Source organism: Lissotriton vulgaris, chromosome 4_1 (genome assembly GCF_964263255.1).
Source record: "Lissotriton vulgaris chromosome 4_1, aLisVul1.2, whole genome shotgun sequence".
Taxonomy (NCBI): domain Eukaryota; kingdom Metazoa; phylum Chordata; class Amphibia; order Caudata; family Salamandridae; genus Lissotriton; species Lissotriton vulgaris.
Window position 1 is genome coordinate 683,778,824 of NC_141691.1, and position 26,733 is coordinate 683,805,556.

At 43.5% G+C, this 26,733-nt stretch overlaps 1 protein-coding gene across 2 annotated transcripts in view; it reads left to right on the forward strand.

Moving 5' to 3' along the window:
• LOC147722440 (aromatic-L-amino-acid decarboxylase-like) overlaps window positions 1-26,733 on the forward strand; it is a 592,216-nt gene that overhangs the window by 479,779 nt on the left and 85,704 nt on the right. For both annotated transcript variants that reach the window (XM_086964962.1, XM_086964963.1), the window contains exon 10: window positions 5,446-5,522. In XM_086964962.1, the coding sequence (XP_086821088.1) occupies window positions 5,446-5,522 (77 nt within the window). The remainder of the gene's footprint in view (window positions 1-5,445; window positions 5,523-26,733) is intronic.

Consider the following 26,733-nt stretch of genomic DNA (forward strand, 5'->3'; position numbering starts at 1 on the left):
GAAATTCCATATATAGTTAGTTGCACTAACTATATATCGCGCACCCGCAATCCACTGCTGATGATGTCACATATTACATCATTCATGACATGGTCAGTGACATCACTGATGACATCACTGATGACATCTCAAATGACATCACTGATGACATCACTGATGACAACATCCAGTGACTGTATGTTTCTGTAAAGTTAAAATATGTCTTACATATTGAAGAATGAGTGGATGTATAAGTGTCTGGATGAAGGATTTAGTAGGTGCATGACTGACTGTATGAGTGAGTGATTAAATGTGTCTCACTGAGTGCATGGGTTAGTGACTAAACTGTCTTAATTTGTGCATCATTATGTCTGTTGTTCTGTAAACTGTTGCATGTGTTGATAAGTAGCTATATGAGTAACTATATGGGTTATTGATTGGTTGCCCAAGTATTTGTATGGGAGACTGAGTGTGTGTGTGGGTGGGTGGCTGGGAGGTGTATGACTCTGTGCATAGATGTGTGAGCAGTTGATTCACTAGATGTATGGTTTCAAAAGTGCATGTGGAAACAGCTGTATGGGCGGTTGACTGTGTGCATGAGTGTATTGGTGAGTGAATGGATATCTCAGTGCTACATGTCAAAGTAAGTACATATGTAAAACACAGTACATGTGAGAGTTGACATATATAAATAACTGTGCATAAGAGCCAGTGAATGTGTGAGTGGCTGTATGGATCATTGTGAACTTGTATCAGGGATTGTATAAGAGAGTAAATATGTGTTAGTATATGTTTGAATAAGTAAAGTTTGTATAACTGTATAGTTGAGGAAATCGAGGTGTGATTGATTCTTTGCATGACTGACTAGGTGTGTGAGTAACTCCATGGATGAGTGACAGTCTGTGAGTGTCTGTTTACACTGATTGTATCTAAGGTTATATTAGAGTCTGAAGAGGTTCATCGTATTATCACATGAATGATATCATCAGTGATGTGATCAGTAATGTCAAATGAGATGTCATCAGTGATGTCATCAGTGATGTCATTTGAGATGTCATCAGTGATGTCATTTGAGATGTCATCAGTGATGTCATCAGTGATGTCACTGACCATGTCATGAATGATGTAATATGTGACATCATCAGCAGTGGATTGCGGGTGCGCGATATATAGTTAGTGCAACTAACTATATATGGAATTTCAATGGTTTTGTGTGAGTAAAATAAGGTTTTGTAAATGTGAATTCCTAACTATATATGGTCTATAACCTATGGTTTTTTCAGTGAATTTTCAAGGTTTTGTAAATGCTAATTCCTAACTATATATGGTCTATAACCTATGGTTTTTTCAGTGAATTTTCAAGGTTTTGTAAATGCTAATTCCTAACTATATATGGCCTATAGCCTATGTTTTTTTTAGTGAATATATATATATATACATACATATATAAACATATATCATCTGTATATCTATATAAATACAAACATAAATGCATGCATACATATACTTATATGCATACAGATGCATGTTATTTACATGAAAGTTGAAAAAACACTAATAAAAGCAAAGCTAAAAAGCCACCTCATTACAAACAGAATGGCTTTAACTTAAACGAGGGCGAGATCTATTGCATTTTCAATGCTTGTTTACTTTGGTTCCATCAAGAAGGCATTCAGATGTGTCACACATTTGCCATAAATTCTGAATGTTAGCACTCTAGTTGCACATTAGATCACTGTAGTTAAGCTACTGCTCACCAGGTACGTTTGCTGCTGGTATTCAAAGTGCATGTTTCAGTCTGCATGTCAGAATTTTTTTAATGAAATAGAAGAGGATTTGAGAAGTCACTCAAAATGATCCCTAATTTTTCTTTCTGAAGCACTAATCATACTTTCTATGGCAAAATTAACCCCCTCATGTTGTTCCTTTTTAAATTGAGTGTTTTCAGACTTACCACTTCATTCCAATCAAGATGGCTTCTGGTGTGCCATACTTTTGTCATAAGTAAGACTGTTAGCGCTCTAGTTGTTCTTTAGAACACTCTGGGACATTCTGTCATTGGGCTATACTTGGGGTACATCTGGGTGATATTTGGGCTACATTTAGGCTCTTTTGTCTCTGGTGGCCATCTTGGGAGACTGTATGTCAGAATTTTTTAATGAAATTGAAGAGGGTTTGAGAAGTCACTCAAAATGTGCCCTAATTTTTCTTTCTGCAGCACTAATCATTATTCATATGGCAAAATATACCCCCTCATTTTGTTCCTTTTTAAATTAAATGTTTTAAGAGTTACCACTTTATTCCAATCAAGATGGCTTCAGGTGTGCCATACCTTTGTAATAAGTAGGACTGTTAGCGCTCTAGTTGTTCTTTAGAACACTCTGGGGTATTCTGTCATTGGGCTATACTTGGGCTACATCTGGGTGATATTTGGGCTACATTTGGGCTCTTTTGTCTCTGGTGGCCATTTTGGGAGACTGCATGTCAGAATTTTTTAATGAAATAGAAGAGGATTTGAAAAGTCACTCAAAATGTGCCCTAATTTTTCTTTCTGCAGCACTAATAATACCTTCTATTGCATAATATACCCCCTCATTTTGTTCCTTTTTAAATTAAATGTTTTAAGAGTTACCACTTTATTCCCATCACGATGGCTCCAGGTGTGCTATACCTTTGTAATAAGTAGGACTGTTAGCGCTCTAGTTGTTCTTTAGAACACTCTGGGACATTCTGTCATTGGGCTATACTTGGGCTACATCTGGGTGATATTTGGGCTACATTTGGGCTCTTTTGTCTCTGGTGGCCATTTTGGGAGACTGCATGTCAGAATGTTTTAATGAAATAGAAAAGGATTTGAGAAGTCACTCAAAATGTGCCCTAATTTTTCATTCTGCAGCACTAATCATACTTTCTATGGCAAAATATACCCCCTCATGTTGTTTCTTTTTAAATTAAATGTTTTAAGAGTTACCACTTTATTCCAATCAAGATGGCTTCAGGTGTGCCATACCTTTGTAATAAGTAGGACTGTTAGCGCTCTAGTTGTTCTTTAGAACACTCTGGGACATTCTGTCATTGGGCTATACTTGGGCTACATCTGGGTGATATTTGGGCTACATTTGGGCTCTTTTGTCTCTGGTGGCCATTTTGGGAGACTGCATGTCAGAATGTTTTAATGAAATAGAAAAGGATTTGAGAAGTCACTCAAAATGTGCCCTAATTTTTCATTCTGCAGCACTAATCATACTTTCTGTGGCAAAATATACCCCCTCATGTTGTTTCTTTTTAAATTAAATGTTTTAAGAGTTACCACTTTATTCCAATCAAGATGGCTTCAGGTGTGCCATACCTTTGTAATAAGTAGGACTGTTAGCGCTCTAGTTGTTCTTTAGAACACTCTAGGAGGCTGCAGTAGAACACAAAGGAATCAACTGACAGTCTCTGTCCTTGTTGGATGTACATGTTTTACTGAGAATGTCAGACTTCATTTTCACATGACTGAGAAAGATAATGTGAATTTACAGAAAATATGCTTTCAGTTTAGCTTATAGATCCCCTTCCAAACCACTGTGGGAAAATCATGGGATATTAGTTTTCTTTCAAACAATATTCATGATATCACAGCAGAAGGTTTTTTCACATGGTAAAATCACCTTAGAACCCACCACAATTCCTAAAACGAGTATGGTACCATCAACAAATGATTTATAATGTAACTAAAGTCCTAAAACCCTCTATTAACTACAATGCTTTTTAATGAGGTGCTATCATGTATATTGGTCCCAAGATGGCTGCCAACACTTCTTGGATGAAGTGCTGACAGCCAATCAGATCAGATGTGTGGTTAGGCTCCGCCCAGATATATATCTTTTTTTGAACCTAAATTACTCAAAATCCACTGGAGCACATATATTGAGACCTAGCAAAGGCACATCGGGCTAACAGTCCCTACAATTTTGCCAAGTTTCGTGCAAATCCATTCAGCCGTTCGAGCTAAAAGTGAGGCCAACCGCCCTATGGAAATTAACATGGGAAAAATGCGTTTTGGGACCCCCCTTTTTTCTCGGCCCCCCCTGGATGAAACCCCCCCAAATTCTCAGGGGCTGCTCAGAAACAAAATTTTCAATTTTCCTGAAAATTTCAGCCAATTCCGTCCACAAACGCCAAAGTTATTAGACATAGAATTTTCAAAAATCCCATAGAGAAAAAATCCTAACTATATATACCTACTGGCGACCGCCAGTAGGTAATATATATATATATATATATATATATATATATATATATATATATATATATATATATATATATATATATATATATATATATATATATATATATATATATATATATATATATATATTTGGCAAATAGTTCATGCTGGCTTATGGTCATGCACTCAGATTTTGGACTATTCTAAAGCAAGGAAAAACAGAGGGTAGTACAGCGTTACCCCATTTTCAGGTATAAATCTTAGAATGGCCCCATAATTGCACAGCTACTAAATAACACAACCCACGGCATAATTTTTTTGCTGGGTGTACACTTACCACCCAGGATTGTGTGGTACCTGTAATGAGCACCTAGGTAATTTTCTAAGCTTTTGGCACCAGATAAAAATTTATATTGGGAAGAAGGACGTTTTTTCTGCAATCTTTGGAATACGATTAGCAAAGGTGATTTTTGTTTATTTATCTTTGTTCCAATGACCACTGGACAACTGCCAAGAAATTGGGAAATAGAAAAAATGTGTAATTGATGTAGCATTCATCTTCTTTTACCTATTCCAAACAAAGATCTAATTATTTCTCCACTTAGAGGGAGAAAGCAGACACCCTCTAATCAAAATGTGCTGCCAGTCATGTTGTGCCACCAACAAACGTCCATGTTGAATCAGTCAGCTTTAAAATCAGACTGATTTTCAACATGGCGTGGAAGAGAGCTAAGAAACCAACTCAAGCTACCAGCTGACAGATATTCTCCTTGCCTTCATCTTCAGGTCAAGAAGAATCATTGGCAATTCCACTGGGCATTTTTCCCAAGCCTGGGAAGATGGAAAGAGAGCCAATATTGTAGAGTGAGGTTATGGGAAATCCCAGTGCTTTCCCTGACTGGTACCCCAACAATTGCTGCTGGCTGCCTCTACATGTACCATCAGGCAACCAAGCAAGGCCACTTACCGTACTGTGACAACTCCCATCTCTGCCATTGTGCTGCCATTGTTCCACCATCCCAATTAGCAGGAGGAACTACCTGTGCTGAACATGTTGTTACAATGGTGAGACTTCTCTTCAGATTTAAATCTGGGCATAACCGTATTACTGTAGGAAAAGCACAATAGCCTTAGTTTTTCATCATCCCTTAATGTTTTGCATACACTAGTTGTTCTGGTCATTAGTTACTGTTTTATATGTTGTGCTTCAAAATTGATTAATTATGAACACATTTGTGGTCTTGCTTTTTCAGGGTCAAGGAGAGAACAGATTTAACAGAGGCCTTCAAACTTAATCCAGTCTACCTCCAACATAATCACCAAGAGTGCGGTAATTATTTACATTTTGCGAAATGGTGTCAGTTCTTCAAGATACAATCCATTTTTGTTTTTATTATTTGTGAAGCCCAAATAATGACATAAAAGTTTAAATGAGCTAGAAATGCAAAACAAACTCAATACATTCCATACAACCAAAACATACGAAACCTTACCAGCAGAAACCTTGTACATCAAATAAAAAGAACATAGAACCTGGAAATCCATTCCAGGGTCCTTCAATAGAAGAAGACCCAACTTAAATACCGAAAACGTCATGAGATACTTCTCACCACATAAATCATCATGTATTTCAGAAACTTTAAAAACTGCAATATATTGAAGCTGTTTCAGAAAACCCTCTTATAAAAGCGTACATACAACTATGAAGTATTTGCCACCCAAACACTCAAGGGTCTTATGTGAGATTTTTAAAACGTCTGTTTAAATTGTCCTAATCCTGCCAGGTAAGAGTGGGATGGGTCCACTATCATTTTCCACATCATACCTTGGGATGAATTCTCTTTTTGGGGTTTGCTTTGTTCTCCCTCTGCAAAATATAAAAAAGAATTCCACAGGGATATTGAAATAAATATTGGGAACAGTTTTGGGGCCTGCACAGCATTTCTCTGACATTTTAAAATATACACACACTTACACATAAAATTGTTGCTAAGAAATAAATATGGCTTCAACAGGTGAATGTGCCAGTGTCATCACAGGATTGACCAGAGGTTTTAAGGTGTGACCACTGTCAAACATTACACCCAGATTCCTAAATGACTTCACAGTTGTGGGTACTTTGCTAAAATTGACCTGTCACTATAATAGGAGAGGGCTTGATCAGCTCTACTCAAGAACACGGCCTCTGTTTTATCACCTTTCCGCTCATGAGGGGCATACTATCAAGGGGGTTTATCTCCGCTTTTTTGGCTTTAAAAGCCAAGAAAGCGGAGGTAAAAGTATCTCCCTATTACCTAGCTGTTGCTAACACCAGTTAGCGACAGCTAGTAGGAGATAGCGACCATCTTGGGCCCCACTTTGCATGTCAGTGATATTTATCACTAATGACATGCAAAGTGGGCGTGCCAAGATGTTAGCGACTGGAAACAGTCGCTAACATCGCTATCTCCTATTACCAACTGTTGGAGATATTCGCGCTAAGCGCGAATATCTCCAATAGTTAACACCTGCCCTGAGCAGTTCTTAGCCATGTTATCCAATGGGAGGTGGATAACATGGCTAAGAGCATTAGCTCAGTAAGCATGAATATCGCTGACTTTTCAGCGATATTCATGCATTGCGGGCGATTTTTATCGCATTTGCGATAAACCTTGGTAATACCAAGGTTTATTTGCGATAAAAATCGCCGCAGCTCTGCGGTAAATTTTTGTCTCTAACCAAGCAATAGCGATAATTATCGCTATTGCTTGGTAATATGCCCCTTAGTCCCTGGTATCCTGTTCTGGTGAGGCCAGCACCCTCAGCGGTTACCTCCGATCCCAAAGAAAAGCGAGCAGGAACGGGGCTTTGCCAACACGCCGATGGCACTGTAGGCCAAGGTCCTCAATCACTTGGGCGAGAAGGAACACATAGGGAAGAACAAAGAAAGGGGAATGGGATGATCCTTGTGCTAATCCAAAGGACCGAATCAAACAGATAAAACTACCCAAGCAACCCTTTTGAGCCCTGCCTGTAAGGAAAGTGTGCATCTGGTCCAAAACCTGCCTCTCAATTTTGTAGCATAGACCATGCATCGAAGGAGGTTTGTATGGCCAAAGGTATCGAAAGCTGCTAACAAACCAATCCAGCAGAATCAACACAGCTTTCTCAATTCCGTAAAATGGGCAAAACTCAAATCAAAGCAAAAGGGGGTTGATTGCTTTTCTAAGTGATGCTGGAGTTGAGCAGTGGCTTCAATACCCATATTTTTTTTAAAGTAGGAGAGAGTCTTTCTTTGTCTGTGGGGCATAACTTTCACTGGAATAATAAAAAGGGAAAATCAATAGCTGGTTTAAAAATATTGGGTTTGATGCCCGCCTTACGAAAAGCAATAGAAAAAGCAACTTGATCCTTGGCTGAAACCTCAAAATTTTTGTTAAATAAAGTCATAGGAAATACATCCATATGGGAATTGGAAGATTACTTACCCTTTTTACGCTATGTCACGTTATGGATCATTTGAATAGCACATATACACAGTATCAGTATCTCTTCTCTCTATTACAAGGGAGGTAAGTGTAGCAATTATTATCATACTAGGCAGTAGGGAAGGGAAACAATAAAAGGCAGGTCTGTGGTAAAAAAGAATGATCTTTAGTGTTTTTTCCAGGATGTAAAAAGGGTGGATTTCATTAAAGGAGATAGGATGGGCGCGCGGAAGTGTGAGTGCTGAGGCAGAGAAGAGCAGCTGTGAATCTTGGCCTTCCTGATTTGAAGTATTTTTAGTTTAATTGAATGAGGAGTGTATGAACCTATAAGGCACATTTCTGACTAGTCGGAATGCAGGAAGGGATAAAATTTTGCATAGGTGAACAGTACGTTGGGCAGAGAACCTCTAAGGATGTTCTGGTATGAACAGTAAAACTCATTAATGGTGGAAACTAAATTTGGGGGATAGATACCTTAACACTAGCGGCCTTATTATGCAAAATATGAAGGAGGATTCCATAGGGATTTGTGTTTGTTAATGGCAAAATAAAGGGCACCACATTCATCAAGCTTGCATTCATTTGATGCAAACATCCCAAATGAGCACATATAAGCTGTGAGATATAGTAAAAGCCTTCGCAGCTTTTTAATTTGATAAGTGCAGGGTAGGACATCTCCTGAGATCTAATCACCCAGTAGCAGTTCTAAATCGACTTTAACTTCATTGTCTTTGTCTACAAGTGAGCAGAATGGATTCCTTTTTATCTCTGTAGGCCAGGATGTGGGATTTCAGAGGCCTGCACTCTTGCTTGCTTCCAAATGTTTTGTCTTATCGGTAGTAAGCTTCAGCCACTAATCACACAATCACACCTTGATTTCCAGCATACACAGGTGAAAGTCACAGCAGTTATGTCCAAGGGAGTATCATCAATTTAGGGGAATAACTGGAAGCCACAAGCACTCAGTACCACATAAATAATTAACAGACCTGGCAAGAGAACAGATCATGGTAGCATTCAACACATGATATTCAATCTCTGAGGTTTAAAGAAACTCAGAATCACTGCTTGTGGCTTCATTAAGAAATCCAAAAAACAGGCCACCTAGTTTAAAAGAATACCACCTAGGTTAGTGTGGACAATGTCAAGCAGCACTTATATGGCTAATAAGAAACAAGGGCAGTGTATTGACACTTTTCTTAGCTATTCCCACTGAAGAACACCCACAAAGATAAACCTAATGGCACCTGTGCCCTGGATGGGATGAAAGGCCATCTCTCTGTCATTGAGGATGTTCAAAAATTCTAGACCCATCTACACCACCGCATTTGGAAACACTTCATTAATACTATAGTAGTCCTTCTTGCCTATTCCTACATTATAAATTAAAGTGGATAGTTTTACTGGCAAAGTGAAAGTAGCTTTCTCAGTTTTCTTTTAACTGTCATCACAAGTATGTAATGTTGATGTGATCCGTGTAGGAGCCAAAGTGTGCCATCTGAGCAGCCATGAGTTGTTAGAGTTAAAGCTCAACCACATACCCTATTCAAACATCAACTAAATATGTTCAATCTCCACTGTATTCACAATAATCAAGGAAAGAGAAGAAAGCTGTGATTATCACTGGATACTAGTGATCCATCAGAAACATCTTTTATTCCTTACTTCCACTACAGAGTTAATGTATCCCTCTAACTGTATTGGGCCCACTGCAGTAAAATGGATCACAGCATTACCCTTACCACAGAGCCGATTGGTCCTCAGATGGATCTTTCTTCAGCAATAGAAGGGGGCGGGAATTAGGATGTCCAAAACACGTTAACCATCTAATGAGGAGCATTAATTGGTGACCAACTCACGAGTTCAAAATCAGGTTCAACTACACCACTCTAAGGACCATGCTATAGAAATAAAGTATCGCAATGGGAACATCCAACCGCCTAAAGAACTTGTCTAACTAAGATTATACACACTAGGAGCTCTGCTACTACAAAACAGAATTAGAAAAGAAGTAGAACTTGATGCTCTGTATGTAGAAAATAGGAGTTCAATGAGAGAACATCAGGACACAATAATAGTCTCAGACAATATAAATAGTTTGATTATTGTATAAATGATTTGAAATCAATACAGATAAGCAATCTCTTAAGCGTTCCAGTCAGGAATATTACATCATATAGTACAAGACTACACTAAGAGTCAGAAATCAAATCCAAAGAGGGTGGTTTAGAATAGGCATCAGATACAAGGTTACAGATTCCTACTGCCATTAAAGTCAGAAGGATGGTTCAAATCAAATTCAAATTCAAAACTTTAATCTGTTATTAAAACAAAATAACCATAAAAGTACAATTAAAAATCACAATTAAAAGGATTCTTACAATACACCCAAGATAATTCCACATAGTTCAGATTACAATTGATTTTCGTGATTTAAAAACATTTTTAAGGAATGAGGAAATAAATATGCCACTTATAATACTATCGAGCTTCTGTACAGCTAAAAAAGCAGGGTGACCGCGATTAATTCCCATAGTCTTCAGTAATGGAACAACCCACATTCGTCTAGGTACAGTGTAAAATTTGCAAAAGAAAAGTATATGTATATCTGATTGAACTGACAATTCATCACAGGGACATTTTATCAAAATTTTAGACCAATCATTCATAACTGGAAAGCTGAGTAACCGAAACAACAGATTCAGTCTAAAACGAATTAATAAAAACCTTTCATGGTCACTCATTGGTAAATTCAGGTATGGCTGTGCGTTCCTAGAAAACACAATTTGTTCATGGGCTACTACCGTTATTTTCTTCATTTCGGTCATAGTTCTATTTTCATGCAGGTAGGTCATGCATTTTTCTTTTTAAAACTTTCTAGAGATATTACATAGAGAAGATGGTTCTGAGAAATAATGCCCCATGCCCAGTGCCGTGAGGAATTTCCTTACATAACACAACCATCTTATTTTACCACATTTCTCTAGCTCAACCGCATTATTCATAATCAAGCGGTTCAGTCCGCATTTGTCAACTGTCCATATTCTATGCCATAGTAGAACTGGGGCTGTCTTTATAGTATCTTCCAAATAAGGCTCCCCAAGTTCCACATGACAGACATATGTAGAAACACTCTGCGAGACGGCAAGAAGATATTTCATAAAAAGATTTTCGACCACCTAAAGAGAGCTCACATTGGCGTGTCCCCACAGACCTGCGCCGTATGTTACAATCGCTACACAAGTAGCTTTGTATACAGTTAACATTTCCCTGATTGGTTTCCTCCCTATTGTACGGCTAAAATTCTTTAAGGCCATAATTGATTTGCATTACAATAGTTTCCTACTACTAATAGTGGTGTTCCATAGGCCCGTACAATCAATTAAAACTCCTAAGTAACAAAACGTTGGGGTGACATCAACTGGGGTAGTACCAATATAAACTGCCTTTCTGTTTTTTTGTGCACCCTATCCACAGTACATGGTGAAGGTCTTAGAACAATTAATTCTCAGATCTAACCTTGTCATGAAATCAGAAAAGGAAGTAACCAGCCTTTGCATGGCCTGCGGTGTTCTGGCCATCAGGAGAGCGCCATCGACGTACAGCAGAGTTGGTATTGGTCTTTCCCCACCATTGGCATGTCCCTACACTCGGTCAATAGTGTATTCTCCACATCATTGATGTAGAGTGTAAAGAGAAACGGAGGCAGGACGCAGCCTTGGCGTACACCCCTTCTGATTCCAAAAGATTTGGTACATTCACCATTTTTCCCAAATCTAACTTTGGCGGATGCTCCTACATAGAGTTCCCGAAGGAGGTTTATAATAGAAATGTCTACCCCCAGGTTACCCATAACCAGCCAGAGTTTATTGTGCGAGACACAGTCGAATGCAAAAGTGAGATCTACAACCGTTAAAAACATTCGACCCTCCTTGGCTTTGGTATATTTTTCAGTTAAAATGTGCAGATTCAAGCATTGTTCGATTGTTCCAAGCCCTTTCCTGAAGCCGGACTGTAAATCGAGTATTATTTTATTTTCATCTGCCCATGTTTGGAGTCTCTTCCAAGAATCTTGACAGTAGAGTCCAGGAGTGATATTGGACGATAACACTGACAGCTGTCTCGGTCGCCCTTTTTAAATATGGGTATTATCAAAGATTGGCACCACGAAGGGAGTAGGCCCTTGTGTAGAGTGCATTAAAAAGGCGTGCGAGGATCGGGGCCCATAATTCCCTGTTGTTTTTATATAAATCAACCGGAACCCCATCGGGCCCGGTGCTTTCCCTCCCAAGCATGCGTCAATGCATTCATATACCTCTACTACAGAGATAACAGGGGCTAAAACACTACGAGGGTAGGTACAAACTCCCATTTGGGCATTCTCGATTGCACCATCCCTCTTATCATGTTCATCAGAGTACAACCTTGCGAAGTGTTCAACCCACTCTCTCTCAGGTATTGCCACTTCTAGTGAATCTGTTTTATTATGATTCAGGAAAGGAGCATTAACAACTTTCCAAAATAATGCGGAGTCTTTACTCAATGAGGCCGCACACAGGACATCCTATGCTTCTTTCTTAAGGGCGTTTTTTCTACTTTTAAGGGTTTGCTTGTAAATATTCCTGCAGTCTCTGATTAGACCAGTGTCCTTCACTACGCCATGTAAGACTTGCTTTAAATTCGAATATGCCTTTGTACATGCTGAGTCAAACCACCCCTTCTGCACCTTATTTCCGCCTTTAGTTTCAACCCATAATAGCTTCCTAATTTGCAAAACAATCATCAGGAAGTTCTTGATTATATCAGGGTCGGCGGTATTTTCATCTGTACATGCATAAAATTGGGGCAGCGTGCTTTTTATTAGTTTTTGCAAAAAGTCTTCTGGGACAATATTAGTCCACTTTAGGGAGTAGACATTTTTTCGGACCATGGAGATATTGTCGACTAGTGCTTTAGACTTGACCTTACCACAATGTTCCTTAAGTCTCCCCCTTAGAGCTAAGCTAAGGGGAAAGTGGTCACTAAGTGAAATGTCAAGGATAGCAAAATCCTGTATCAAACCCCCATGTATAACTGTCATAATAATGTAATCAATGATTGTGTTTGTCCCTCTTCCATTAAAAGTAGGAAGAAAAGGGGCCTCAGGACTAACCAGTCCATTTACAAAACACATATCATTCCCAAATATGACTTCATTTAAATAATCCCCACACTTGGAATGTTCAAAGTGGCTAAAACTGGTATCTTTATCAAGTTTTACTCCGCATGTCCCTCTCTCTACTTTAATACATATGGAACAGTTAAAGTCTCCAGCCCATATGACACAGACCTCCTTAGAACTCCCTTCCATCACAGATTTAATATTACTTCCTAGTGTTTTAAAAACATTATCCACGTCCTCTCCTTGGACATTGTTATAAAAATTTACCACAACTAAAACCGTCACTTTGTCAACTGTAATCCTAATAATGTGATAGTAAAAGGCGAAAGATTTTTTCGTTTTGAAGAGAAACCAGAGTAAGTATCCTTATAATGTGATAGTACATGTTATTGAAAACTACTTCTATTTTTTTACATACTAACATGTTGGAAACATAGGTGCACAAACCTCCTTTAGCCCTGCCATGAGGTGAACTAATTGCTAGGGAAAAATAAGTTCTATAACAATTGATGTGAACTGGTTCCATTGTCCACGTCTCTTGGAGACTAACAACATCATAGTTATTCAACAGTTTAACCCAGTTTTCATTTTCCAATTTAGATCTTATCCCTGCAATATTCCAACTCATGAATGTCCATATGCCCTCGTTTGTTTGGCTGACCGTGGTATCTTCTTTACTACTAAGCTCCAAAATATCCCCTTGGAGTATCTCATTGTGTGGGCCATTACGACATACAGAGCCCTGCTCCTTGCTCGTGTGGTCCACTATGCCTATCTTGTTGTTTACAATGGTATTTTCCATCCCACGGTCCCCAGGCTCTGGCCACCTGCAGGAGATAAGATTAGTGGTTCTAGTGTCTGTGGCCAGTCAATCAATGTCCTCTAGCCCCTGCAAGGTGTAAAACCGATTTGATAATGGTATGTCAAAATTAAAATTCTCTCTATTTCTGGTCCTATACTCCCCTTGCTGCCATGGATTAAAGTTAGTCATCCTAGGGTTCATTAATGGATAAAAGTGAGTCAGGTCCATAGTTTGTATCCCACCATTACCATGGTCGTTATAACAGTTTCAGATAAATCTTTCCGAACGTCTGTTTCTAAAATTAACAATGATGCAGTCTCCAGGGAGGTCTTTTTGCTATTGGCCAATCCAACTTACTCTTCGGACGTGCATAATCTCTGCTTGTGTGTGTCCTGGTAAGGGTCTGTTGCTGTCTAACCAATGTATTACCTTATTCTTGAGTTCTAGGTAGGTTTCCCCTCTTTCATTTCTTAACTCTGGCACCCCCGCCATCACAACAGTATAGGGAGTTGACTGAGGGGGAAGGTCGACGCGTAGATGTTTGATCTTCTCAGTTCTACTAGTAGTTTTATCTGGATTTTTATCATTCTTGTCCCTAATGTCTTCCCTCCTTATTGGTCCCATGCCAGACTCCCTCTCTGCCCCCTCTTGTCCAGAATTCTTATGGGCTTGTGCTTGGGTCCCTAGGGGTAGGGTATGCTGAGCATGGCGTTTATCGCCATTTACTGCTAGTGTTGTTGGCTTACCAGTTACCTTTGGAGCGCCACTAACAGTACTTACAGATGGGCTGGAGTTGGATATAACCACAGGCTTAACTTGAATATTCATACGTTTCAGTATTTCTGAGTTGGCTAAGCCCATCTTTTCTAGGTTCCCTACTTTATCTACTAGGACCCTTAATCTTTCCACTATTGGCAAAATGAGTGATTTCATTAACTGCTCAAATTGACTCATAAGATCCACCGGGCTTAGGGATAATATTTCTTGTTGGACACTACACCTCTCCTCATTATGCTGCTGTTCAGCGCTATTAAGCTGTGGTTTACTCTTATCCCCCTTCTGATTTGATGGAATGGGTAACATTTTCTTCTGTTTACCTTTGGGTTTCCCCCTAGATTTAAAAGGCTGCAGTTTTCTACTGGATGCCATTTCGCCTTTAGGACCTTTCCCTCTTGAGTTTTGTAGGGGAATCACACTGACTGTCTTCTCTACTAAGCTGGTATTATTAATAATAGAATTATCTGTCCCCTCTACATCATCTGACATATTGATTAAGATGGGGGGTTCCTCATTTATCCGCATATTGGGTGTTAATGACAGCCTACTTTCCCGACATACAAAATCACCAGTGTGGCTTTGATGTGATATAGTAACACAGTTTATTTCTTTACCCGGAAAGACCGCATATGAGTCCATAAGAATGGAATCCTGGGAAGACGCCGTAGTTATGGAAGTATTTACATGTGTATTTTTATCTTGTATGGATTGAGTAGGTAAACACATACTTGGGGGTAGGGAAAGGCGCCTCTTGGTGCTCTCGATTGCAGTAACGACAACCCCTATGGTTTTCTGTAACATCCTGTCTATTGCAGTCAGGTTTGGAAGTGGGGTTGTTGTTAGGAACGAGTTAACATAGGTGTATTTTTACCCATATTTATCCTTTTCAACTATAGATATGCGATATAATGGAGAAGTGTGGCTCACTGGTTAGAGCAGGCAGACCCTGAAGCAGAGGTCAGACCCAGGACCAGGGTTCAATTCCCGACGTGGCAGGGTCTTGAGCTCAAATGTCCATGGACTCGATAATTCTCGCTTCGGTGCCTGACCTAATCATGGGTTCACACTCTGCAACTCTGGGCATTAAGCGTGCTTAATCTCCACAATACTGGATAAGAAGGTGAGCAACCCAATATACCCTTGCGGGCTTAGTCCAACTCTGCACGTTTTGTTTCATGTCATCTTTTGATTTTCTTCAGATTTTTAGTTGAAATCAATTAATTACTATGCTTAAGCAGTCTGGACTCAATATTTGGATATGTTAAAGGAGAAATAACCAATACCTTAAATATCCAAGTTATATCTATGTATGTACCCTACCCTACATGAATGCTCATCCTATTGTACATAAATATATATTTTTTGCCTTGAATTTAAATAATAACTTTCAGACAACACAAAATCCTGGTTTCTTGTATTTTATTGATCATTCATTGTACATATGATGTTAGTGTGGTAACATCTTTTGTTCTTATTTTTAGGAACTCTCTTTATAATTGAATAACATAGGACAGCCACTGATTAATCTCAGGTTTAGGTACTTTGATTGTTTCAAAACAGGTCCTAACAGTGCTGAAAAATTACAAAACAATAAAACCCCTTGCTGGCCATTTTTCATTATAATCTCCACAATGGCCCCCTGCGGCGGGATGCCTGGCTTTCACCTTGGGGATGCCCTATAGGGGCTGTCTCTCACAGGGAAAAGCCAGCACGGGTTCCCAAGGCAAGCGCTCAGAGACCCCTGGGTGATAAGCGCTATATAAATCCAATATACAATACAATACAATACAATAATACTTGTCTACAGTTTACTTACAGTCAGATATTTGGACACAATATACCTGGTACAAAGACCTGTTGGAAAACCCAAAGAGAGTGGCCCTGCCCGGCCTCCTTTGGCCCCGGATGGCCACAGACGGCCCGTCCTTTGCCCGGGCTTCGCCCGACGTCCGTGCGCATCCCGCGACGCGGGAGCCCTGTATTTCTTTTAAGCGCCTCCTGGCGCTGGCTGTGCGTGGTGGTGGTGCGCGCGCCACTGGTGCTGCCGGGAGTTGTGGTCCCGGGTCCCCCAAGCGTGGTAGCAGCTGCCTGGGGGAGTCTCTGTGCTGTTGTGGCAGGGTTCAGGTAAGGTCTCTGCAAGATAAAGAATGCCCCCAAATATTTAGACAGGGCTCCCGCTCCACCGGAGCCCTGTATGTCTTTTAAGCGCCTCCTGTCGCTGGCTGTGTGTGGTGGCGGCGTGCGCGCCGCTGGTGCTGCCGGGAGTTGTGGTCCCAGGTCCCCCAAGCGTGGTAGCAGCTGCGTGGGGGAGTCTCCGTGCTCCGTGCTGTTGTGGCAGGGTTCAGGTAAGATCTCCACAAGATAAAGAATGCCCCCCGAGATTTAGACAGGTCTCATTTCAAACAGCATTCAAAAGTTCTAAAGCAAAAGGGGTAAAAGGAATCAAATTAAAGTCCACTAAGGGCGCGCCCATAAGCATGGACAAAAAGTGGAAATAAGGCTAAATCAATTTGTTAGGCAAAGAATGACTCCAGCTCAACTGCTTAAGGAAGCAATATCGGCAAAAGTCCGTCCAAAATAAGAGATCTGGGGTTGTTTATAAAATCATAGGAAAAGCATTCAGTTGTCCCTCATAGGAAAAATATATCATCTGTAGGTCTTGCAAAGGAAAGAAGAGCATGGCTAAGGGAACATTTTCAGCTTAGAAAAGAACACGTTCGCAAAGCCATTAAATGCATATGTCAGCCTTAAATGAATTAAGTTCAAGTAGAACCAAAAACTATCCATTAAATCATCATTTCATAATAAGCGAAAAATAGTAATACTTCACCAATGCATTATTACACGAAATTGATTAACGTTAACTATGGCGACTGCCACAATTGTCAACATCCATAAATGTGAATTATTATAAATAGTAATTTTATTTCAATTGTTTCCTGTAGTCTATGATCATTATGGTCTCAACTATCACATTTGTAAGTTTCAGGTTCCTAACTAATTTTATTGCTTAATAATTGCTCTACAATCTATTCATGATGCATTTAAATTTAAGGCAATAGAAATGCTAAGCCACACCATTAGAATAGAGGTGGGCAGAGTTCGCAGAATTCCGCAGAGCGACCAAAAAACTCTGTGGAATTCAGTGGAGTTCAACATACAGATGGAGACAGCCACCCCTATAAAGAGGCTTTGTGGAGGACGCATAGAATGCAAGCCAACCAGCGCAGGTTACTCCCTTTTCAGAATGCATACACCAACATTGTAGAAGAACCTTATTTTAGTGCTTGTTCATGAGAACCAGGTGACCGGAGTTAACAATAAGATGACAGTGGGTGCATCTCAGACTGCACCCACCTTGAGGGGGAAAGGGCGCGTTCAGCTCCTTCAAAAGCTAGTGTATCTACACATGCACACCAACCACTGCTCTTCGTCTGTGTGACACGCAGATGCAATGGGAGAAGCATCACTGTGCTGGATCAAGCCCTGATCTTTGGACTGGGTAAGAGTGGTCTGTTTAACTCAGACACTCTGTTCATCACCACCCCCTTTTTGTAAATCGTTTTTGGCCACTATAGGTGTGGCAGGGTATACTCAGACATGGGTCCCTTTCTCACTGCTCCATCAGGATTCAAGCAAGCCGGGCCGAAGAAGGCTGAAATGCCAGAAACCGGTCCCCGGTAGCTTGTTTCCTTTCTGGTGAAGAATTGGCTTGGTAGTTTAGTCTGCCCTGTTCCCATGATGCACTGGGCCAGGGACAGACTGATTTGCATATAGCCAGGTTCTGAGCTGGGATGGGGCAGTGAGATAAATAACGGTGATGGATCAAGCCCTGATCTTTGGACTGGGTAAGAGTGGTCTGTTTAACTCAGACACTCTGTTCATCACCACCCCCTTTTTGTAAATCGTTTTTGGCCACTATAGGTGTGGCAGGGTATACTCAGACATGGGTCCCTTTCTCACTGCTCCATCAGGATTCAAGCAAGCCGGGCCGAAGAAGGCTGAAATGCCAGAAACCGGTCCCCGGTAGCTTGTTTCCTTTCTGGTGAAGAATTGGCTTGGTAGTTTAGTCTGCCTTGTTCCCATGATGCACTGGGCCAGGGACAGACTGATTTGCATATAGCCAGGTTCTGAGCTGGGATGGGGCAGTGAGATAAATAACGGTGATGGATCAAGCCCTGATCTTTGGACTGGGTAAGAGTGGTCTGTTTAACTCAGACACTCTGTTCATCACCACCCCCTTTTTGTAAATCGTTTTTGGCCACTATAGGTGTGGCAGGGTATACTCAGACATGGGTCCCTTTCTCACTGCTCCATCAGGATTCAAGCAAGCCGGGCCGAAGAAGGCTGAAATGCCAGAAACCGGTCCCCGGTAGCTTGTTTCCTTTCTGGTGAAGAATTGGCTTGGTAGTTTAGTCTGCCCTGTTCCCATGATGCACTGGGCCAGGGACAGACTGATTTGCATATAGCCAGGTTCTGAGCTGGGATGGGGCAGTGAGATAAATAACGGTGATGGATCAAGCCCTGATCTTTGGACTGGGTAAGAGTGGTCTGTTTAACTCAGACACTCTGTTCATCACCACCCCCTTTTTGTAAATCGTTTTTGGCCACTATAGGTGTGGCAGGGTATACTCAGACATGGGTCCCTTTCTCACTGCTCCATCAGGATTCAAGCAAGCCGGGCCGAAGAAGGCTGAAATGCCAGAAACCGGTCCCCGGTAGCTTGTTTCCTTTCTGGTGAAGAATTGGCTTGGTAGTTTAGTCTGCCCTGTTCCCATGATGCACTGGGCCAGGGACAGACTGATTTGCATATAGCCAGGTTCTGAGCTGGGATGGGGCAGTGAGATAAATAACGGTGATGGATCAAGCCCTGATCTTTGGACTGGGTAAGAGTGGTCTGTTTAACTCAGACACTCTGTTCATCACCACCCCCTTTTTGTAAATCGTTTTTGGCCACTATAGGTGTGGCAGGGTATACTCAGACATGGGTCCCTTTCTCACTGCTCCATCAGGATTCAAGCAAGCCGGGCCGAAGAAGGCTGAAATGCCAGAAACCGGTCCCCGGTAGCTTGTTTCCTTTCTGGTGAAGAATTGGCTTGGTAGTTTAGTCTGCCCTGTTCCCATGATGCACTGGGCCAGGGACAGACTGATTTGCATATAGCCAGGTTCTGAGCTGGGATGGGGCAGTGAGATAAATAACGGTGATGGATCAAGCCCTGATCTTTGGACTGGGTAAGAGTGGTCTGTTTAACTCAGACACTCTGTTCATCACCACCCCCTTTTTGTAAATCGTACATCACAGAGGGCATAACTGTTCCTTGGAGTGTACAGGCCGGTCTTCTACCTACCCACGGCCAGAGGAATGTACAAACTGAAAGAGCAGGACCCTAAATAATTCCAGGTAACGATTCTGACTGAAGGCATTCAGAATGGCGGGTAGAAAAAGGGCTTGCTGTGGCCGCGCATTGAGTTGGCCAGACACCTGAACTCGCTGGGAAAATCTCTGCCGCTGATGGACCAATATTATACAACCGCAGCCTTAATAATCCGTTAAACTTCCCCTGCAAATCACAATTTTCTGTCATGAAGCTAACAAACCCTCCCACCCTCAGCTACAAAAGCCTGTCGTAAAAGCTAACACAGCACACACGGAGTGATGCTGTGCTCACGGCTCAGGCTCCCTTTTGCTTCCCTTCTGATCCAATACCTTGTGCAGTCAGAGCATGCCTCCCTTCTGATGCAACCGCATAACTCTCCTCTACGTCCGCTCCACTTCCGCAGCAGACCTCCTTCCACAGCACCATCAAATTCAGCCCCTCATAACTGAACCGACCTCGGTGCTCTTCAAAACGAGCCCGAACAATGTTCATGCGGTGCTTGTGGGGCACAGAAGTCTTCACGTCACCTGGCAGATTTGCAGTGTTTACTGGCAGCGCCAATTAACTGGTGAACGACGCAACGCAACCACAAGTCCAAGGGCAGGCGCGAGAACCCTTCCTTAACGCGCACTACAGACTGTGCAAGGGATGGGCCGCGTCCCGGTCACTGCCATTCTAGGATCAGGCTTATCACCAAGGGAGCGCCTCTAAAACTCCACTACATTGTGGAGTTTTGAGATGAACTTCGCACTCCAAGTGGAGCGCGGAGTGACAAACACTCAGTGAACTCCACCTATGGAGTGGAGTTAACCGCCCACCCATACATTAGAATAATTAGTTTAATCAGTAAATGAATAACAAAGCATCACTTTCATAAGTAATCTTTTTATGGAAACCTATTAATAAGCATTATAATCAGTTAGCAATGATTTTTTCTCTTTCTAACACTAACAAACACGGTTCTACAGTGCTGTTACTTCACTTGTCTCAACTGCTGTCACTTCATTTAATATGTGCAATGTGCATGTTCAGGTTTCTAACTCCAAAATCAGTAAATGTGCTGTGTAATATGTTTTGAAATATTTCACTTCATCCCTATATAACAGTAAGAGATGTAGTTTAGTGACTAATGGCCTGATGAATAGTTTGGCAGACAAGGTAATCCATAGCAAATGTGACAGAATAACCTGTCTGCCAAATCCTTGGTCCAAATGCTCTATTTTGAGTTGGGCAGTCCGTCTGTTTTCTGGAATATAAAATACTCAACTATCACAACAACACAAATCTTTAGGACTATTAAATTCTGAAAAGCACTCTGACCAGCTTTTCCTTTTAAAGAAGAGGCCCCGAATGGAAAGGGGCGACCACTCGGTCCCCCCGAACGTATGGTCGGGTGCCCCGATCCCCCCGGGAAACCATTTTGGGCGGGGGCGTGTCACGGCTGGTATGCCCGAAGCGGCATAGCCGGGGAGCGCCTTTTCCCGCCCAAGAGGGGTTGTCCTAGACACCTACACCGTTGGCCACGCCCTGTAGGCGGTCGGAGGAGGGTCCACGCCCTCCCAGAGAAGAATAAAAGGAGCAACAATCCAAGGAAGCATCCTCTTGTTCCTGTGCTTGGAAGCTGCACCTCTTCGTTGCACGTGAGCCCGTGACGGAACAAGAGCCAATTTTGAGAACTTGTAATTTTGTGTTTCTTCTTTCAGCGATTTCGAAGCTTTGATCCAGGACCTCGAGTCGAATATCCGTGAACGATGCCTGGCAAGAAGGTCGGAAAGAAGGTTGGGACCGAACAGATGCTTCGTATGCTGGTGAAGGACATGGCGAATATGAAGAAGCAGATGGCGGCAATGAATGGGGCAGGTAGACCGAAAAGAGTCATCGGACCAGCATTGCCGGGAGTAGTCCCTACCGGGAGAGGTAGAAGGGCCAGGAATGGGGCGACAGAAGGGGAGGCTCCGGTTCCCGAATCACCTCCAGCGAGCCCGGTCAGTCCGGTGGAGGCCCCAGTTCCGGTCCCGAAAGCGGGACAACCGATCCCTGTAGTGGTCACTCCTGTGAACGAAGGAGATATGCCTCCTGAGCTGGCTGCCCAGTTGGCGGCATGGTTGGGCAGGGATAACGAGGGGGCCACGGCCGAGGAGGCCAGGTCGATAATGAAGGAGTTGCGGCAATCGAAAGATGCTGCGAAGGCACCTTGTCCTCTTGTTTCCCCGCAGGTTCCCGTGGAACAACCAGTTTCGAGCGTTGGAACGGCAGCGACAACAGTCCCAGCTACTTGTTCGGGTAAGCAGCTATTGCCAATGGCGGGGGAGGGATCGTTACCCTCAAGGAGGGAAAAAGTGGTTCAACATATCCCGATGGATGTGAAAGAAAGGATTTGGGCAGATAAATATGTGAACATGTTTTTATTGTTGACCGATCACTATGAGATAGAGCATGTGAGAAATCAGAAGGAGTTGTTGCATCCTAGTGTATGGCGTGCAAAGATGGCGGGGTTCAGAGTAGATGAAACGATCGCCAATTGGGCCAGGGCGTTTGGAATGTTCACTGCAATTATGGGGGAACGTAGGCCTGAAGTATTGTTGGAATTAGCTGTTTACCAGACACGTATTATGGAATTCTATGAATCGTACGGAGGCAATCAATGGTTTGGTTATGATAGCACATTTCGTAAGGCCAAGGAGCACGACCCATCCCTGACGTGGGATTGTTTCGACTCCATTTCCTGGCAGAAACTGGTGGGGTCGAACACGGCGAAGTCGCCTTCTTTGGGCGGGAACGGGGCTGAGCCTTCCTGCCATTCTTTGGGGGCGCCCTTTCGGGCGGGCACAAGCAGTGATCAGAACGCAAAGAGTAATGGGACCTCAGGTAGGAAAGGGGTCTGTTGGAGCTTTAACAGAGGCAAGTGCTCTAGGCCACAGGGGACATGCAAGTTCAGGCATGAGTGTGCAGGGTGCGGACAGTCCTCACATCCCAAGAGTTCGTGCAGAGCCAAGACTGGTGATACGGGGGGTAGAGGAGGCGCCAAACAGGTCTAAAATCGACCGAGGGGCACCATTACCTACTCCCGTTGATATCATGGCAATGATCCCTTGGCTGAACGAATACCCTGATCATATCTCCGCCGGGGTGTTGCGAGAAGGTTTCTCATATGGTTTCCGCATCCCGGCAGGGGATTTTCGGGGGGAAGCACACTGTAAGAACCAACTATCGGTTCAACAAAATACGGCGGTGGTACAGGCAAAGATTGCGAAGGAAGTGGCCCGAGGTCGGGTTGCGGGACCATATGGCATGCCACCAGTTGTCGACTTTGTTTGTTCACCATTGGGAGTGGTCCCCAAGAAGGACCCAGGTGAGTTTAGGTTAATCCACAACTTGTCCGCTCCTACGGGTCTTTCGGTGAACGATGCGATTGACCCGGGAGTTTGTTCGGTGCGGTACGCATCCTTTGATGAGGCCGTCGCCATTTTGAATCGCCTGGGGCCCGGAGCGCTGATGGCTAAATCAGATATCGAGTCAGCGTTCCGGTTGCTCCCGGTACACCCAGACGATCAGCGTCTCCTAGGTTTTATGTTTCAAGGACGCTACTACATGGATAAATGTATGCCAATGGGTTGCTCCATCTCTTGTGCGTATTTTGAGAAATTCAGTACTTTTTTACAATGGGCTTTCACCAGAGCCACGGGCTTTACACTGGTCATGCATTACCTTGATGATTATCTGTTTCTGGGAGCAGCCGGGGACACAGAATGTGCACAGGCTTTGAGAGAATTCTGTAATCTTATGAAAGAATTTGGCGTGCCACTGGCACCAGGCAAGACGGTAGGGCCATCTACTACACTCGAGTTTCTGGGAATTGAGCTCGATTCTGTAGAGGGGTGCTTCCGCTTACCCAAAGAGAAGGTAATGAAATTTAAGGCCTAGCTCGAAATATGCCTCGGCGAGAGAAAAGTAACTCTCCATCAGTTGCAACAGGCTGTGGGTCAGCTTAACTTTGCCCTTAGAGTGATACCGATGGCTCGCCCCTTTTCCCGCTCTATCGCACAAGCCATGGTTGGCCTCAAGGAAGGGCACCACCGCACAAGACTGTCAGCAGAGGTTCGCCAGGATATGCGCATATGGCTGGCATTTCTGGCAGATTTCAATGGTCGCGTCGTGTGGAACAAACCGCCAGTTTCCTCAGAAGAGCTGGGGTTGTGGACCGACTCGGCAGGCAGTGTAGGTTTTGGCGCCATATTTGGTAATCACTGGTCGGCGCGAACCTGGCCAGGGTGGTGGCACGATGATGGGCTCACAGGTAACATTGGGTTTCTGGAGCTGTTCCCCATTCTGGTGGCCTTGAGAACATGGCCAGAGGGGTTTCGTGATCGCTCTGTGGTGTTCTGGTCTGATAACATGACTGTTGTTGAATGTATCAATAATCAGGCAGCACGCTGCAAATGGATTCTGAGATTGCTGAAGGAAATTGTCTTGCTATGTATTAGACTAAACGTCCACTTTAGGGCAAGACACGTGCCGGGGGCACTGAACCAGGCAGCTGATGCACTCTCTCGTTCCCATATGCAAACCTTCCGGGGTTTTCTGCCCTCAGCGGACTCGGTGGCGGCACCATTTCCCGAAGCTCTCTGGTCTCTCGGTGCCCCGGATTACAAAACCTCGTGGGAGAGAGTCTAGCACCCAGGACAAGGAAGGCATATGAAGGGGCGTTCCGTTCCTATTGGTCCTTTTTGGGTTCAGCTAGGGGGGAGCATTGGGGGCAGGAGGAGTACGTCCTGAAATTTCTGGTATCATTACATCAGGCAGGCAGATCAGTGGCTACGGCCAATAGGCACTGTGCCGCCATTTCCTTCATGGTGCGGGCTCATGGCATCCAGGACCCCACATCGTCATTTCTCGTGCAGAAGGCACTGCGTGGGTGGCAACGCCTTGAGGGTCGTAGAGTGGATGAGAGGCACCCGATAGGTTTAGAAAGGTTGTCCCTGTTAATGTCCGTACTCCCTGCGACATGTTCATCTCAATCAGAGACGGTGCTGTTCCGGGCCGCTTTTGCATTAGCATTCCATGGGGCTATGCGGGTAAGCGAACTGGTAGCAAGGAACAAGCAGGATACGGGTGGAGGTCTGTGTCGAGAACACATTCAAATTAAGGGGGAGACAATGGTAGTCTCAATAGCCAGGTCCAAGACCGATCAGGGAGCGATCGGGGACAGTGTGGTAGTCCAGCGGATTCCGGGATCTCCCATGTGCCCGGTAAAATGCGTTGAGGAGTATTTAGCGCAGAGGGCGGCATCATGGGGAGGAAGCTTGCTGAGGCACACCGACGCCACCCCACTGACTAGGTTTCAGTTTCAGCGGGTGTTAGCAATGGCAATCGCGGCGGCGGGCTTGAACCCGAGGGATTTCGGGACCCATTCCTTCTGGATAGGGGCTGCTACAGAGGCTACAGCCAGGGGTCTGAGTGTTGAAAAAGTGAAACAGTTGGGGCGTTGGTCCTCGAACTGTTATAAAAGGTATGTGCGGTTGCACATGTTGTGAAGCTAATATCATGCACTCACGCTTCTTGTTTTCTGTTTGGTTTACAGTTTCGCGAGCAGGCTTTGCGGGGTGGACTGTGCAGTTGACCCGACACCTGGGGACCAGCAGTCAAAGATCACCGGCTGAGGAAAGAGTGGTGTGGGTCGTTGGCCACTCATACGTGAGGCGCGCCGCGGACGTATTCAAAGCAGGTGACATGATTCACGTGGCTGGGGAATATGGGTACAGGGTGACCTTCCACGGAAGGGGCGGGCTCTGTATTGACCAGTTTCAAAGTTTCATTGAGGGACTGTTAGGGCGGATGAGGTCACCGCCATCTGTAATGATAGTGCATCTTGGGGGCAATGATTTGGTGACCATTGGTCGACGAGTACTTCTCGAGTTAATTTTGTCCACAGTAAGTTGGTTGGCGAGAAGGGTTCCGGGGTGCACAATTGCATGGTCACACATGATTCCTCGGAACGTGTGGCGGGGGGCCCTCTCTGTGTCAGCTTTGAACCAGTCGGTAAAGAAGGTTAATAACAAAATGAGTAGGTTGTTTCGTACAGGTAAATTGCATTGTATTCCACACGGATGTATCCGGGGGGACCATATGTATTTGCAGGATGGATCCATTTGTCCCGGGAGGGAAATGTCTTACTCATAGGAGACTTCTTAGCTTGGTTAAAAAGTTTACGTAACCATGACCTTTAGTAGGAGCTTTGTGGGGGGTCCGGATAGCCGGTCAACTATCCGGCCTGTGGCGGTAAGGTCATGATCGGTGAGCAGTAATTGGAAGATCCCTAGAGGTGGGGCGCCACCCATTATGGATGGGAGCGCCCGGGGGGAGGCGGCCATTGGCCCCTCACACGGGGAGGCGGTACCCTTCTAAGGATGGGACCGCCGAAAGGGAAGGCGGTCAAGGCCCCTCCCTGGGGAGGAGGGGCTACGGGCCCCTCCTTGGAATTTCCCGGGGCCAGGACATCCGCGACGGCGGATTTGGTAAGCAGTGTGGGGTGGGAGGGGGGTCTACGCTACCTTCTAGACACCTCACACGAGTCCTCGGACGACCACCAAGATGGCGTCGAGTAAATATGGGGCCCCCGTTAAGACAAGGGAAATTGGAAGTTGGCACAGAGGTACAGTCCTCTGTGCGCCCGCCCCTCACAAGTAAGGGGGGGAGTTCTGGTATTAGGGATCTGACACCGGTTACGACCTTGCCGTTGGCCCGTAATGTTAGGATGTACAATTTGAATTTTGAGAAATGCATTTACAGGATGTTTTAGAGTCGGCTAGGAGAACCTTTGTATTAGAGATATGTTAAGGTTAGCCAAGAAACATCGTAATGTATAAATGAAATTGTACATGATATGAAACTGTTATTTTAATGTTTTCATTTTGTTTCATATTTTAATAAATACGGCCGGGAGGGTAACTCCCTCC